The sequence below is a fragment of the Eutrigla gurnardus genome, assembly GCF_963514095.1.
Source record: "Eutrigla gurnardus genome assembly, chromosome: 17".
In the NCBI taxonomy this organism is placed as follows: Eukaryota; Metazoa; Chordata; class Actinopteri; order Perciformes; family Triglidae; genus Eutrigla; species Eutrigla gurnardus.
The window spans coordinates 18,851,407-18,867,172 of record NC_139928.1 but is presented as its reverse complement, the minus strand read 5'-3'; the positions used below and the strand labels follow the sequence as shown (position 1 = coordinate 18,867,172).

Genomic DNA, 15,766 nt, shown 5'->3' with positions numbered 1-15,766 from the left:
AAAACACAAATAGAAACATCTTCGTTTGGCAATGTTTAATGTTTTTATTGTTTTGGTTTAAACTTAATAGTGATCATAGTTTCCCCTAAAAGGCATAAGCCTTCCTTTCCTGCGGAAACTTTTCCGATGGGTTTTAATCAGCATAAGCCAGTCCTTGAGTAGGGAGCTCGGCCTCAGAGAAGATGGCGCCGGGTGGCGGGGAAGAAGAAGAAGGGAGGGGGCGGACCGCTGCGGCTGAGACGCGACTCTTCGTTGGACGTCCTGCAGGAGAATTCATTTCTTCTTTTCAGCCTTCTGTGCAGACTTGGTGACCTTTCCGCCGGAGGCAAGCTTCTTGTCGACAGACTTGATCACGCCGACAGCCACGGTCTGCCTCATGTCACGCACGGCGAAGCGACCTGGGGGGACGAGACGGACAAGAAAATCGACAGAGGAGTCAGTTAGAGCCAGAGGAGATTCCTTGTGGAAACCAAATATTTGCAAAAGATCTTGTTCCCGCCAGATTCTATATATGATCTCACTGCTCCACTCTGTTCACCAGGTGGTCTCTAAGTGTCTGCTGATTGTAGTTGAATGGGGGCCGGAAAACCAAAACAAATAACTGAAAGACGCTAAAACACAGAGTAAGAGCAGATGGAGTTACATACCCTCTCTAGATGTTTTACTTAGTCATTTAATCTATTATTTATAAATAAATATTGATAAGTGCAGCCTTAGTTTTGACTTCTAACTGTTCAACCATCATTCATACCATCAGTTACACCTGTGCTTGTCCTGCTATCACATGTGACTCACCCAGCGGGGGATACTGGGAGAAGCTCTCAACACACATGGGTTTTCCAGGCACCATGGTGATGATGGCGGCGTCCCCAGACTTCAGAGCCTTGGGGTTGTCCTCAAGCTTCTTGCCGGAACGACGGTCGATCTTCTCCTTCAGTTCGCTGAACTTGCAGGCGATGTGAGCGGTGTGGCAGTCCAGCACGGGGGCGTAACCCTGGGAGATCTGACCGGGGTGGTTCAGGATGATGACCTGTGGAGGGGGAGACACGGAGGGAGGTCAAACGAGCCCCATCTAAGGATGTGGACTGGTCCGTGATGGTAACCATATAGTCACTAACCATTCTGCACTAAATTACAAAGGAAATCTAATCACAGAAACTATATTTCTCTCTCCTCATGTTTCACTGTCTGTTGCATCACTCTTGACTTTTTTTTTTTAAAAGCATAGTAATATTTAGGGTTCAGATTTTGAGATTTCTGACATCAAGTAGGTGAGAGGCTCAATAGACATTTAGAGATGAAAACATTTTTAACAAAAAAGTGCTGCACAAAATAAAATAAAACCAAACAAGGCAGATACAATAAGAATAGGGGTAAACAGATGAATAGATCCATAACAGTATAAATAAAAACAGGGGTGTGTTAATATATATATTTTTAATATCTCTATCAATTTGATGGACTTGGAAGAGACCGATAAAAAAAAAAGGAATGGTCAAAAATGAAGCCGACAGCAAATATTTTGACTTTTTAGTTCTGTGTGGGTCAAAAAACACCGGAGCCAGCATTTCCCATAATGCAACTCAACAGAGTCTTTGACACAGAAAAACAATGAGAGGAGAATGGACACCGAACTGTTTGCTGAAGTCATGTGAGTGGTTCAAAGGAAAATGGCGACTGTTGTTGTTATGGCGACAACACACTTCAGCGGGGGGGCCTCTGATTGTGTCACGCGTTGCCGTTAGGTCGACAGCGCTGAACTGACATCATAATTTCTTTCTGGTCAGCTCGCTGCAACAGTTGTAATATGAAAATGGCCGCCGCTCTGACTATCCAGCTGTGTTTATTTCTATTTTGATGGTTTTTCATGAGACCCATCAGGGTTATTTCCTCAAAATAAAGCCACAGAAGAAAAGTCAACTAAATATTACGTGTAAAACTGTCCCTTCTGTAATGGAAATGAGTATTTTGACCAATCCTAATTAAAGCTCCACATACTAGCCTTGTCCAAAACGTTCAACCACTGAAGGAAACATCAGCAGGTGGATCTTGAGTGAATGTTAGCAGAGGGGTAGTAGTTAAAATAATTCATCATATTATTATAATCACAGGGTAGTTATTATAATAGTTAATCATTATTTATAGGTGGGGATTTGCATTTATAACTAATAGTTGATCATGTTCATTTTTAAAAAGCATTTTTGTTTGGGTTAATAAGGTTAAACCATTAGGTCTGGTGTGTTTTCTGTATCGGCTTCATGTTTAAAATATTACCACAAACATTCCTTCGACGTGACCGAGACTCACCTGGGCGGCGAAGTTGTCCGCCGCCATGGGGGGGTCGTTCTTGCTGTCGCCGGCCACGTTCCCACGGCGGATCTCCTTGACCGACACGTTCTTGATGTTGAAGCCGACGTTGTCGCCGGGCAGGGCCTCGGTCAGAGTCTCGTGGTGCATCTCCACGGACTTCACCTCGGTGGTCAGGTTTGGGGGAGCGAAGGTGACGACCATGCCGGGCTTCAGGACGCCGGTCTCTACGCGGCCGACGGGGACAGTTCCAATACCTGAGAGGGCGGGAGACGAGAGGTTCTCATCCACGTTTCAATACCTTCAACGTAGGACTTTATTTCCTATTAGGAAATGTAGACATAATAGTGTGACAGTAATCTTCTAAGCAGCTTGTAAAGCTTCTCATTTTGAATGTGAAGTGTATTCCACAGTGTTTGAAGCGTTATAGACCTGGCCCTGCTCCAAATAAACAGCATGTAATAGCAGGAATGTCAGGTGTAGGTACACGTCGTTTAACCGTAGGCTAATCCACAGCCGGTATATCCAGTTCCGCGGTATATCCAGTTCCGCCCTCCGCCGTCGTCCTGTAAGAACTAGTTGAAGAGCTGTCTGAATCCACTCCCAGAACTTCTTCATGAGCGGCGACCAGAGGCTGCCGTGTGACAAATCCCTCACGTCTCCGGTTTCACCACACGCTGCTGCCGTCTCTGCTGTCGCTGCAACTCAGGGTTTCAGGTGAGCAACTCCACTCTTTGTTGGATTTTGATATTTTATGTCGGGGGTTTAGCTTAATCTTTCGTTGGCATAGACTCAGAAACTCACACAAAGAAAGAAAGAGTTGGCTGCGTTTTGGTCCGTGACATTGCGGGCTTCGTGTATTTGTTATAGGAATGGCTTTTTTGTATTTCCTCACTAAATAGCCTCGATGCCTGCATGATGTTTGACACCTTTGCTACGTGGGTGGGAGCGGCCGCGCCGTGGAGAAGTGCAGTGAGCTGCACTTCTCCAGAAAGAGGAAAGCTTCAGGCTTTTTCAGAGCGACATGTTAAAAGCTCTTTCTGCCTTTGAAGTCTTCGTTTATGATCATCGTGGGAGGAAATTCACTCTTACAGTGAGATTGCTACAGAATCAATATCTCTGATCACACAGAGAAGTGAGCTGCAGATTGTGTCATGTCTGGATTTAATTCCTATCTGCTCACATGCACTATATAACGCGTTTGACTGGATATTCATGGTGCTGGTTGGTTTACTATGGTGGCTGTGTAAGTGGAACTATTTCTACTCGCACTCTGAGGGAAAAAAACTCACTTTGCAAACAGTAGACTGGATTTGAAGTGAAGATTCTCGGCTCATTCTCAAACATTCAAACATTCTTAAGAAGGAATTTCCCATTTATGCAGTTTTCAATAATATTCTAACAAACCAACAATGTTTTCTTATTTGTTGGGATTTGTTTTTGCTTAAGAAGAGACTCTCCGCACTCCAGAGGAGCACATTATAGTGCTGACTTGTTCCAAATAATTGTATATTGCATGTTATTGAGTTGGATTTAAATGACAATTATATATTTTTTATTTATAATATTTGTAGTAATTACTATAATTATGGTGGAAATGACATTACATTACAGTGATCAATCACTTATATGGCTCAAAAAGCTTGCTTATCATTTGCTTATAGTAATCAAGTCCCATGCATGACAACATGTGGATATATAAATAATATTTATAATATTTAATATTATATATTTATTTGTTATTTTTATACTAGGCAAAGATGGATTACAGTTTATTTTCAGGGCTATTTGTAATACTGCTGATACTGATTGGTAAACATCACAATACTGATTTAGGCATAAGCCTTATAATAAATACAGTGCTGTACTGTATTATAGTTAATGTAAAGTTTACAGTCATTTTACATTCAGTACATAGTGAAGTTGTCTGTTCCATTACTTTAATGCTTTAATTGACTTTCATGATATATGTCAATTAGGTGGTAACCTGCATGAGAAATACAATTACAATATATATAACAACCATCTGCTTATAGTAATTAAATACAAAATACAACTACCAGAGCTCTCTACTCTATTTACAATGCCTCATGGTGTTTTAAAATTACACTCCAAGAGTAATGGCATCCAATGTCTCTTATGCGTGTTATATTATATTCACTAATTGTGCTATTAAATATAATAACTGATATGGCTGATATACTTCTGCAGGAAGTGAAGTTTTTCTTCTTCTTTTTAACGATTGGAGTCCTGCGTGTTAGTTTGGGCGTTTTTCAATGTGGGTGCGTGGGCAGGCTCATGCCCTTTTATGGGGACGTGCAGGGCTATTATCTATGCAAATGAGGATCAACTGACACATGCCTTCGATTTATGAGGACAATGGGATTCATCATTATTAACGGGCACGAACACATCTGCGGTTTAGGAACACGTCATGAGTCTGACGAAGACTTCGTCTTTAAGTAAAACTGAGGATATTGGTGGACGTGGAACACTGTTTCTGGGTTCATTCAGCTGTGGGTCGTAACATTATCATTGGGACTTTTGTATAAAATTGATTTATGTGTTTATTCAGACATGAAACTGACTAACTCTGTTGTACAGGTATTAAAATATCAGTTTGTAGAGAGTAGCAGCCATTCCCACTTAACATTACGTCGCTCCCTTTCTCTGGAGGTCACGTGTTACGAGGTGCCACTCCTTACCGCCGATCTTGTAGACGTCCTGCAGGGGCAGACGCAAGGGCTTGTCTGTGGGGCGGGAGGGGGGCAGGATGGAGTCCAGAGCCTCCAGCAGGGTGACGCCACTGGCTCCACCCTCTTTACGCTCGACCTTCCAACCCTTGAACCAGCTCATCTGAAATGGAGAGTGCAGACAGGCAGGAAATGTAACAGGGAAAGAAGATTAGTAAGAGAGGATTTGGTGAAATCCACGACATGTTGCCTTTAAAGAAATTATAAAGATCTGAGTCACTTTAAAGGAATTTGATGTGAGGCAACAGCAGTGCTTTCTCACCTTGTCGCTGGCCTCCAGCATGTTGTCTCCGTGCCATCCAGAGATGGGGACAAAGGCAACGGTGGCGGGGTTGTAGCCGATCTTCTTGATGTAGGTGCTCACTTCCTTGGTGATTTCCTCGAAACGCTTCTGGCTGTAAGGGGGCTCGGTGGAGTCCATCTTGTTGACCCCGACGATGAGCTGCTTCACGCCCAGAGTGTAGGCCAGCAGGGCGTGCTCACGGGTCTGACCGTTCTTGGAGATACCAGCCTCGAACTCACCAACACCGGCAGCAACCACCAGCACGGCGCAGTCAGCCTGAACAGGGAGTTTTGTTCACAAACACTCATGTTTAAACATAAAGTATAAAGTGAAGAGTCAGGAAGAGAACAGGTCAGATTGTGCAGCTTTACCTGGGAGGTACCGGTGATCATGTTCTTGATGAAATCTCTGTGTCCAGGAGCATCAATGATGGTCACGTAGTACCTGCCGGTCTCAAACTTCCACAGAGCGATGTCGATGGTGATACCACGCTCACGCTCGGCCTTCAGTTTGTCCAGCACCCAGGCGTACTTGAAGGAGCCCTTGCCCATCTGTTGTGGTCAAAATTACCCAAATAACGGCAGGAAATTAAAAAAAATTTCATTACAATAAGATTTGGAATATGCAATGGCACTAATTCAATTAAACTGTCTTCCATCTTCCACACACAAGTTTTTAACTTAATTTCAATTTCCCCTTTTTTAAAAATTTAGATCAAATTGATCCGACAAAGAAAAAGTAAACACATCAAGGAATTCACGCATTCAAAGGCAATTTTGACACAGTTAATACACCGTTACCTGGTCCTGGTTTTCATACAGATCCCCATTTTAAAAAGACATTCAATTAAACAGGTAGGGCTCAATATTTCACCATGTAGTTACTTAATTTTTCCACTTTGTGTTTAGAGCACAAACAAATTAATACATTTGTCCATGATTTCTCTTAGTTAAGTGTCATATTTCATAGACTATAGTGAATTAAGTAATGCAGGAATACTTAATGTCATCATTGAGTGCGTGGGAACGATTCTCCATCCATTTAAACTACATATATGTAGCTTAAACTTTTATTTAACTAACTGTATGTTGAGGTGTTTTCTGCCCAGACTGCAGTACACGTCTTCAAACAGCAGGTGGCAGTTTAAACCAAGAAATGTCAGTGATCAGTCTCCTCCACCACACCCGTCCACCACGTTTCAGACATGACACCCTCTGCTTTCACTCTCCTTCATGTGTGTGTTTGGGTGTGATCTGTGGTTCATTGATGACGTATATAGGCTGGTATCTCCTTTAATAAACCCAACCAACCTCAGCGGCTTCCTTCTCGAACTTCTCGATGGTTCTCTTGTCGATTCCTCCGCACTTGTAGATCAGGTGTCCGGTGGTGGTGGACTTGCCGGAGTCGACATGGCCAATGACCACGATGTTGATGTGGATCTTTTCCTTTCCCATTGCGATTTACTGGTTATAAACAATGGGAGTCGGTTATGTTGAAAATTAAGTAGTTTGTTTTTGTAAGTGCGTACGCAACAATGGCGTCAACGTCCCGTGGTCAACATAGCTTGTAGTGATTTTTGTGTGGTCATAAATGCGACATAAGCAGCTAACCGTTAGCTAGCCAGCCGTTAGGTTTAAACGGACGCAGCCGGTGTGGTGCAACTTAACGTCCATAGACACAACACTGTAACACGTATTACGTTAATAATACGCGTTACCGACATTGTAGTCTCTTCTCCGTTAACTGTCATTTTCGGTGCTCGTGCACGCCACCGGAAAGGCGCCACCGGTGAGTCACGCGCCATGTGCTCGGTGCCGGCTCCTCTGCCTCCATGTTGCGCCGGGACTGCAGAGCCGCCATGTTACCGACTGATGCAAGCGCGCGGCCCGAGCGCGTGCAGCCACAGCATTGGCGCGCGTTCACGACTGCAGATAGAAAAAGGACTACCATGACTGGCATAAACTATAGCTAAAAAAGGTTCACAATCTGCGTTTTTTGGACGCTGCTGTGTTAAAATCCTATTGAGACAAAGCCGAATAGACCAACACATGCTTTACAAGGTTTGGATAAGAAATCACAGAAGGTGAGCTGGCATGTTTACTTCTGCTTTAAAGACTAAAAATAATATCAGTCAAAGCCGGAGCTGATTTTGTCTAGATTGAGACAGGTTCTCCTGCGGATGCTGGCATCCCATGCTAAAAAAAAAAAAAAAACCCTGCCCTGGATACCATCCGTGGTCCTGCGTATGAACATGCATTATTAGAGGTTATCTTTACTAGTCGGATTGAAAGATCACATTTCACCAACCTGTGCCCAGCAACAAAGACGTCCCCTGATTTAGAGCGGAGCGAAAAAAAAAGGACAGAATGTGATCAGTCCAGAGTTTTTATACCGAACCAGAGGAGAGGGAGGGCTGTGCATGCTCTCGGTGCTGTCGGGATAGAATAAGGGGAGCCATTGGCTGGGGCGCTATAATGCCTGTCGAGATGATTGGACAACAAGTAAGTCACTGGGCACAGATAGCATGGTCAAAAACAGCTGCACCACAGACAGACAGGCTCATCTGCGAGCCAAAAAACTACCAACTGCAACACAGTAAAAGGACAGAGAAGCAAATTTCAATTTTTTCAAAGACATTTATTTTATTAGTTACCAGCAGCTTCCATTCCAATTAAATGTGGCATTTTGAACAACATTTCCAACTTAAACTTAACTGAGAAGAGGCACCGTCATGTGATTCAGGTAAGTGACAATGCCACGTAGTTCTTTTTTCCTGCGAAAACTTTTGCGATGGGTTTTAATCAGCATAAGCCAGTCCTTGAGCAGAGGGCTGTGCCACAGAGAAGATGATCCAGGGTAAGGGCAAGACAGAGGGGAAGGAGTGGCCCGCTGCTGCCGGCACACATCTTGTTGCTGGATGTCCTGCACGACCATTCATTTCTTCTTCTGGGCCTTCTCTGCAGCCTTAGTTGTCTTTCCGCTTATATCCTTGGTCTCAACGGCCTTGATGACACCAACAGCCACCGTCTGCCTCATGTCACGCACGGCGAAACGACCTGGAATAGAACAGTGACGAGCAGTTAGTAACTGGATTCATTCACCTCATCATGCACTCATTTTAAGGTCAGCATTTCTGAGTTGTATTCCTAAGTTTTCAAGTACATACCGAGGGGTGGGTAGCTGGAGAAGGGCTCCACAACCATGGGCTTCTGTGGGATCAGCTTGACGATGGCGGCGTCTCCGGACTTGACGAACTTGGGGGCGTCCTCAAGCTTCTTGCCGGAACGACGGTCGATCTTCTCGATGAGCTCGCTGAACTTGCAGGCAATGTGAGCGGTGTGGCAATCCAGCACTGGTGCGTATCCAGCATTGATCTGGCCAGGGTGGTTCAGGATGATGACCTGTGGACACATTTTCAAGTTAGAACTCATCCAGAATTCAACTTTTTCCAAAACCAAAGCCGTTTTTTTTCAAGTTCAACAATCCTGACCTGGGCGTTGAAGTTGTCGGCTCCCTTGGGTGGGTCGTTCTTGCTGTCTCCAGCCACGTATCCACGACGGATTTCCTTGACGGACACGTTCTTGATGTTGAAGCCGACGTTGTCGCCGGGAACGGCTTCAGTCAGAGACTCGTGGTGCATCTCCACAGACTTCACCTCAGTGGTCAAGTTGCAGGGAGCGAAGGTGACGACGGTACCGGGCTTGATGATGCCAGTCTCAACACGGCCGACGGGTACAGTTCCAATACCTGAGAGGACAGGAGACATTAAAATCTTTAGAATTTGTTCAAGTACGCAAAATATACCGACCGGTTTGGGAAGTTGTACTTTATATTACAACATGTTAGCAATATTCAGTTTTTACCTCCGATTTTGTAGACATCCTGCAGGGGCAGACGCAGGGGCTTGTCGGTGGGGCGAGCTGGGGGCAGGATGGCATCCAGAGCCTCCAGCAGTGTGGTGCCGTTGGCATTGCCCTCCTTGCGCTCAACCTTCCATCCCTTGAACCAGCTCATCTACAGACAGAGGCAAAGGAAGTTGTGAGTTCATGTCCAATCCATCATGACGACAAGTTGAGCAACATATTGTTACATTTTCTCACCTTGTCACTGCCCTCCAGCATGTTGTCTCCGTGCCATCCAGAGATGGGGACAAAGGCAACAGTGGCGGGGTTGTATCCGATCTTCTTGATGTAAGTGCTGACTTCCTTGGTGATTTCCTCGAAACGGGCCTGGCTGTAAGGGGGCTCAGTGGAGTCCATCTTGTTGACTCCGACGATGAGCTGCTTAACACCGAGGGTGAAGGCCAGCAGGGCGTGCTCACGGGTCTGACCGTTCTTGGAGATACCAGCCTCAAACTCACCAACACCGGCAGCAACGATCAGCACGGCGCAGTCAGCCTTAAAAAAAGGGAAAAATCAAGACGTTTTAATACTGTAAGATACAAAGGTGGTTCACACTTTGAGCCTGCCACGTATTAACACAATAACTTACCTGGGAGGTACCGGTGATCATGTTCTTGATGAAATCTCTGTGTCCAGGAGCATCAATGATGGTCACGTAGTACCTGCCGGTCTCAAACTTCCACAGAGCGATGTCGATGGTGATACCACGCTCACGCTCGGCCTTCAGTTTGTCCAGCACCCAGGCGTACTTGAAGGAGCCCTTGCCCATCTATGAAAAGATGGATAAGGAAATTACATAAATAACTTATATAATTATTAATTACAAGAATGAACAGTGAATGTGTGTAAATACACATTTAATGTATTTAGTGGCTACATAGAACCAACTTCAGACAACTCCCCACTAAGCTAACTGGTCATTAAATACTTTCATAGTAGTACATTATATAAAAACATTCCTATAGTGTTTTACATTTAGTGACATTAAATCAGTTTAAACCTTTGTAGTGTATGAATTATAATGTATTATTCTAGTAATCTTGTATAACAGCCCGAGGCCTTTCCTGAATAAAGTGCACAGTCACCATCTATGCTGCGGGCGTTAGGCCCCACCCCTGCGTGCGCGCACACTGTTCGATCGCTACATTATCGTGCCGGGCAACAGGGCTTGCAGTGGGCACGCTGACGCCGCCATCTTGGCTCCCTACTGTAACCGTTATAAAAGATTAACACCAAAAATGCGTTTATCTGCTCACCTCAGCGGCTTCCTTCTCGAACTTCTCGATGGTTCTCTTGTCGATTCCTCCGCATTTGTAGATGAGATGTCCGGTGGAGGTGGACTTGCCGGAGTCGACATGGCCAATGACCACGATGTTGATGTGGATCTTTTCCTTTCCCATTGTTGTAGTTTCTGTCACGAAAAAAGAAAACCCGCCACGTTAGCTTAATTTTATAGGCGCGATATCCCGGTTAATGTTTAACCACTGAAACCGGGAGTGTTAAGTCAATTACACCATGACACGTCGGGCCCAGCTTAATATGGCCGCCATTTTGGAAGTAGTTCATTTAAAGTGTTTAAAAACCGTTAATTGTCGCTTCACATTTCGCGTTGGTGTTAACCACCACACGCGTTTTACCGTTAGCCGGTCTGTAACGACACGGGGTCGGAGCGGATATCAGGCTGCGGCTGCTAGGCCTCACTCGGCCACAAGCCAGGCGGGACACGTGTTACTCCAAGAGACACGTCGTGTTAAGTTACAAAAGATTGCCAAATATTCAGAGGGTATCTTGTCTAGTCCGCCACGAGTTGGCACTTGTTAATACGTGCAGTTGTTTCATGGAGGAGGATACAGAAAGGGAATCCAAGCATCCATGTATCTCCGTTTTCCAATCTCTTTGTTCCGTTCCCCTTCATTCTCGCCTCCCTCACAACCACACTTCTTTCTCATGAAAAAAAGCCTCCTAACTGACGTTAACACACATAACGTTGCTAGAAAGCAGGGTACCATCCGATAAAAAGAGCATTTACACGTTCAATACATTCTCAAAAAAATATATTCCACAGGTCTGAGTCAAGTTACATAACCGTAAAACCAAAGTTTCAGAATAAAAACGCTCGCGGAGAAAAATGCCCGCGGAATCGTTTTAATGTCACACATTAACGGCCATTAAAGGCCCGAGTCGCCTCGCTACTTCCCTCTTTCGTATGAATCATAGTTCAACATACCGGTGTTTCTTGGTTTTCACGGCCAAAGCTGCTGCCCCTAGCCAGGTAACAGAAAGAGGAAGACAAGGGTTGGACTAGGGGTTTTATACTGAATGGGAGGCGGCCTGACTTCCCGTCGTCCTCCCCGGTGTAGACCCCGCAAATCACACACATTCCTGCAAAAAACGTCAGCACGCCGCCGGATGAACCGCCTGAAACATGTATGATCGGCGACTGTGCGCATTTTTTTACCTTCCCCCTGAAACGAATGACAACAGAGACACGATAAACGTGAGAATAATCAATATTAATAATGCAGCAGCAGCTGATCGTGACGCTAAGTGCTTTTAGGGTTGTTTTGAACTTCCTCGTTAAGTCACTAAATTATGTTTCCATTCATGCTATGGCAGAAAATATAAACAAACTCACAGAAGATTTAAGTGTCGGACACAAAGTTTAAACAGACAATTCCAAACACAACCAGATACGGCCCATTTATCGTTACACATTTACTGTTGGCGAAAACTGACAGGAGATTTTTTTTTTAACTATAAAGTTAAAAAATAACATGCAAAGACACATTACTTATTTCTTATTGATATATAAGTTTATTCGCAATTCAGGGTTCGTTTATTCATCATTCACTGATTTTATGGTTGTGTAAACTTCACATTATTCTGTGGCTTTTCATCATTCATGAAAAAAAAAGTGTAAATGAACAATGAACCCCCTCCCACCCACCCCCTGCTAATACTGGGACGACTCATCAGCCCTGAAAAGATTTCCTAAATCCGAAAATCTGCATTCAAACAGAGTCCAGACCCCGAAAAAGATGAGGTCATGCTGGTTCCAAGACACCTTATCTTTCCAGTCGTTTACCTTTACAACAGACACATATGCACACCCATTTGATTGAATTAAAGGCAATGTTCTCAGGGTTTCTTTTATCGGTTTATTCTCCTTTGAATCACTTCACTGTCTTCTCAATTAGGAATATTGGACTTATCTGAGGGACATGTACAGAGTCACCCACATATTCACAGATTAAAGCGCTTCACTGTGTCCTGTCGCTGTGAATCGGTGACCTATGAATAAAAGGCCTGTTTTGTCACTTGGATGCTACTTGGGAGGTTAGGAAGTCAGACTCTGCCTCCTCTTCCATCCCTGGGGCTGGAAAGTTGCCCGGGATAGAAGCAGCTGCATCCCGACACACACACACACACACACACACACACACACACACACACACACACACACACACACACGCTCTCCCTCCAGTTCAGGTAACAGCCACTTCAACTTGGCAGCTGCTGGTTTCACTCAGCGGCGAGCAGAGCGACCACAGGGGGGGGGGGCAGAGATAGAGGATCATGAGAGGCAGGCCTGGGGGGGTTATATGGATGAGAGGGAAGCAAGGGGCAGAAAGAGAGTGGCAACTTTGTCACACTTTCAGAAGTATGTCACACTCAAAATTATTAAAAAACACACAGAATGGGCAGGCGTCTGGTAAAATCAAATTATATGACGGTCAATTATTTGAAAGAAATCCCCAGTAAACGTCAGCTGCTTCTGCAGTCATGCAAATGAAACAGGTTGTGCTGTCTTTAAATTCACATTATGTGGAGAACCACACCTACAGCACAAAGCATTATGTACTTTTCATAACCCGACGCTTAGAAATGTGGTCTGAGCCAGTTTGAATTACACTGATATTGTCCTCCTCATCATTTGAAGGGCGGAGATTCCAATATTGACATACATGCAAGGCATACACAGCTTCCATGGCTTTGATTGATGATAAAATAAAATAAAACACCCATTTTCCAGTGAATGTAACTTTCACTAAGACGTAGGCCTCATATCGTGCACAAAAGTTAGTTTATATACTCCTTGGTAGCTGGTGAACACTAAAAACACGGAGCTCGGCCCATGAAGCCTCTAATGATCCGATAACTGCACGGAGCGGAGTACGCAAGGTGTGCTCTTATTTTAGATTAAACTCACTGACACAGGGTATGAGAGCGTGTGTGTGAAAGGGAGAAAGTGATTCAGCAGGCAGACTGGCAGCACAAGTGATGAGTCATCGGATCTGAGTGGTTGTTATAGCAACAAGAGATGTGAAGACTTTAACGTGACTAAGGTTGATGGATGGATGGATGGATGGATGGTGGATGGATGCTCATGTTTACTTATTTATAATTATCAATTGAAGTCATAACAAAATTGATGCAACTTCTCTTTAAGTTGCATCAATAAGTAAGTATAAGTATTTGGTTTACTGTGACCCTTATGCACCAAAGTACCAGGGCTAATGTATTTTTATGTGAATACTTCAAAATGAACCGGAGTCTGTTGCAAATAATAAATATGTGTACATTTCCTTCCATGCAGCTCCACTGAGGTCGGCAGCTGACGTCGGGGATCAGACCTGGCTCACAGTTCATCCCAACGCTGCTGGATGGAGGTTGATTTCAGGGCTGTCTTCATTAAACTGGGAAAACACATGTCTTCATGGCTTCTTTATAGCTTCACACGAGAACAACGGAGAGAAAACCTGGAAAATGCATTCAAATAAAAAAGGAAGTCACACTTTGGTTGCAGTGGGAGACGTGTGCGACTGGTGACGAAGGTCACCTCGTTTTAGGGGCTTACAAACGTTAAAGGTGGGGAACCGCTGCTGTAATGTATATATATGACAGTTCATCTTGCTTGGTTTGTGTGGAAAAACTGGAAACGTTAAACTCCTCAGCATTAGAAATGAGCCACTTGAAAAAAAAAATCTTTGGTGACACTTTAAGTGGTCATAAATCAGAATGACAGGGGAACTAATCTAAGGTACGTTTGGGTACTAAGGTACAGTACCCAAGCGTGGTACTTTTGCCCATACAGATAGGCAGACAGACCTTGCACAGTAACAGCTATATATCGCCCTTATAAACACATTATGGATGCCAGTTTAAAGCAGTTTGCAGTGGGCAGCAGCATCAGCTGGTTCTTGACTTGGCGACTTGGTGTCTGTGTGGGTGCAGAAGAAAAAACGCCCAGACTGATTCTGAATCATGTTAACATTAAAAAAAAAAAAAAAAAAAAATCCCACAGCACCAGCATTAGCGTGAATACAGCAGGTTAAGGTAACTCAATCTACATACCAATGTCAGCAGACTATATGCAAATAAAATCTGAGCTGCGGGGGTTAATGCAAATAAAACACATTTACAACACACAGCCAGTTCCACAGCTCCTTGCCGCCACCCCCACGCTTTCACACTTGCAAACAAAGTATTCCCTTTTGGTGCGCAGGCTAAAGTCTGCATTTGTTTCACACCCTGATTGCGATGGAGACGAGGTTATCACATGCATATCACAGCCCCCAGGGTAGCTGTGAGATCAAACTTTGGCTTCTGCTTAAGGAGCTGCAGGAACATTCATTCCACCACCTCTGCATTCAAAGACAGAATTGTGATACGGACTATACTAATAAACTTGACTTTTTAAAACATGTCTGTGATTAAGTGTATGTTTTTCTGCTCCAAATACTTGGTCTGGGGTCTTTTGGGGATATTATATAATCCTTTGCGCCTTGAAGCCTTGCATTTATGGTAAGGTGCTCAGATAATCTTTATTATCTTGTATCTCTATTTTTATTTAAACAAATTCAAACAAAGTGGTCAGGGTTCAGGTATGTTATAACTTATGATTATGAAAGTAAAAAACTTCTGTTATCAATTCTTTTGTACAAACAGGTATGCGGTCACAGAAAATCATCGAGGGTAAAAGATCTAATGTCAGTAGAATATTCAAAGAGAACTGACAAAAATCAGTTAACATATGTTAAAATATAGAGAAATGTATTCTAAATATCCCCAAAGGTACACTTACTAAAGGTGTTGTATGTTATATTTGTCAAGACAAATGAATCACAACTTGCTTCATATCCTCCTGACTTCAGATGTTGTGTAAGTAGATTTAAAATGTTAAACTGATCCTGTACAACTTGTGTGTGCTCCAGACTCCCATATTTTATTGAATCATACAAATTGCATTAATTAAAAGACATTAAATATACCCACTGCACACAAATTAATCATATTTGAGGAAGTAAATTAATTGTGCAGAATGATTACTCCACTTTAACCGGATGATTTAATAATGTATTATATATTTATATTATACGTGAATACTAGCCCTCTCCTAGCACAGTCAACCAACTGGACTTTGTTTTATAATCACGACAGGGGAAATACAAGCCAATTATTATCTGCATAAATCTAAAATAGTGTTCTATTCTAACTTAAATCAATCACTTCTAATGCTA

At 43.6% G+C, this 15,766-nt stretch overlaps 2 protein-coding genes and 1 long non-coding RNA gene across 3 annotated transcripts; 1 reads left to right on the top strand and 2 right to left on the bottom strand.

Moving 5' to 3' along the window:
* Window positions 1-20: 20 nt before the first annotated feature.
* On the bottom strand, window positions 21-7,874 carry LOC311028412 (elongation factor 1-alpha). Its single transcript, XM_084032965.1, has 8 exons — window positions 7,651-7,874; window positions 6,654-6,806; window positions 5,715-5,894; window positions 5,323-5,619; window positions 5,013-5,163; window positions 2,308-2,564; window positions 796-1,030; window positions 21-398 (listed from the first exon to the last, which is right to left on the bottom strand). The coding sequence occupies exons 2-8, from the start codon at window positions 6,795-6,797 to the stop codon at window positions 274-276; spliced, it is 1,389 nt and encodes a 462-aa protein (XP_083889091.1). The 5' UTR covers window positions 6,798-6,806; window positions 7,651-7,874; the 3' UTR covers window positions 21-273.
* LOC311028424 lies at window positions 2,571-14,950 on the top strand. The gene is made up of 2 exons (XR_014598723.1): window positions 2,571-3,024; window positions 13,843-14,950. It is a non-coding gene; the product is annotated as an uncharacterized lncRNA (long non-coding RNA).
* LOC311028413 (elongation factor 1-alpha) lies at window positions 7,960-11,631 on the bottom strand. The gene is made up of 8 exons (XM_084032966.1): window positions 11,473-11,631; window positions 10,502-10,656; window positions 9,835-10,014; window positions 9,444-9,740; window positions 9,207-9,357; window positions 8,834-9,090; window positions 8,510-8,744; window positions 7,960-8,399 (listed from the first exon to the last, which is right to left on the bottom strand). Exons 2-8 carry the CDS (start codon window positions 10,643-10,645, stop codon window positions 8,278-8,280), a joined length of 1,386 nt encoding a protein of 461 aa, XP_083889092.1. The 5' UTR covers window positions 10,646-10,656; window positions 11,473-11,631; the 3' UTR covers window positions 7,960-8,277.
* Window positions 14,951-15,766: the final 816 nt, after the last annotated feature.

Excerpts from the sequence above, each read along its gene's own strand:
- LOC311028413 (XM_084032966.1), bottom strand. The coding sequence starts at position 10,645 with ATGGGAAAGGAAAAGATCCACATCAACATCGTGGTCATTGGCCATGTC. Across the intron at positions 10,015-10,501 it reads TCGAGAAGGAAGCCGCTGAG|ATGGGCAAGGGCTCCTTCAA; the intron begins GTGAGCAGATAA and ends ATCTTTTCATAG. Across the intron at positions 9,358-9,443 it reads TGCTGGAGGGCAGTGACAAG|ATGAGCTGGTTCAAGGGATG; the intron begins GTGAGAAAATGT and ends CTCTGTCTGTAG.
- LOC311028412 (XM_084032965.1), bottom strand. The coding sequence starts at position 6,797 with ATGGGAAAGGAAAAGATCCACATCAACATCGTGGTCATTGGCCATGTC. Across the intron at positions 2,565-5,012 it reads GGACGTCTACAAGATCGGCG|GTATTGGAACTGTCCCCGTC; the intron begins GTAAGGAGTGGC and ends CCGCCCTCTCAG. Across the intron at positions 399-795 it reads CTCCCAGTATCCCCCGCTGG|GTCGCTTCGCCGTGCGTGAC; the intron begins GTGAGTCACATG and ends TCGTCCCCCCAG.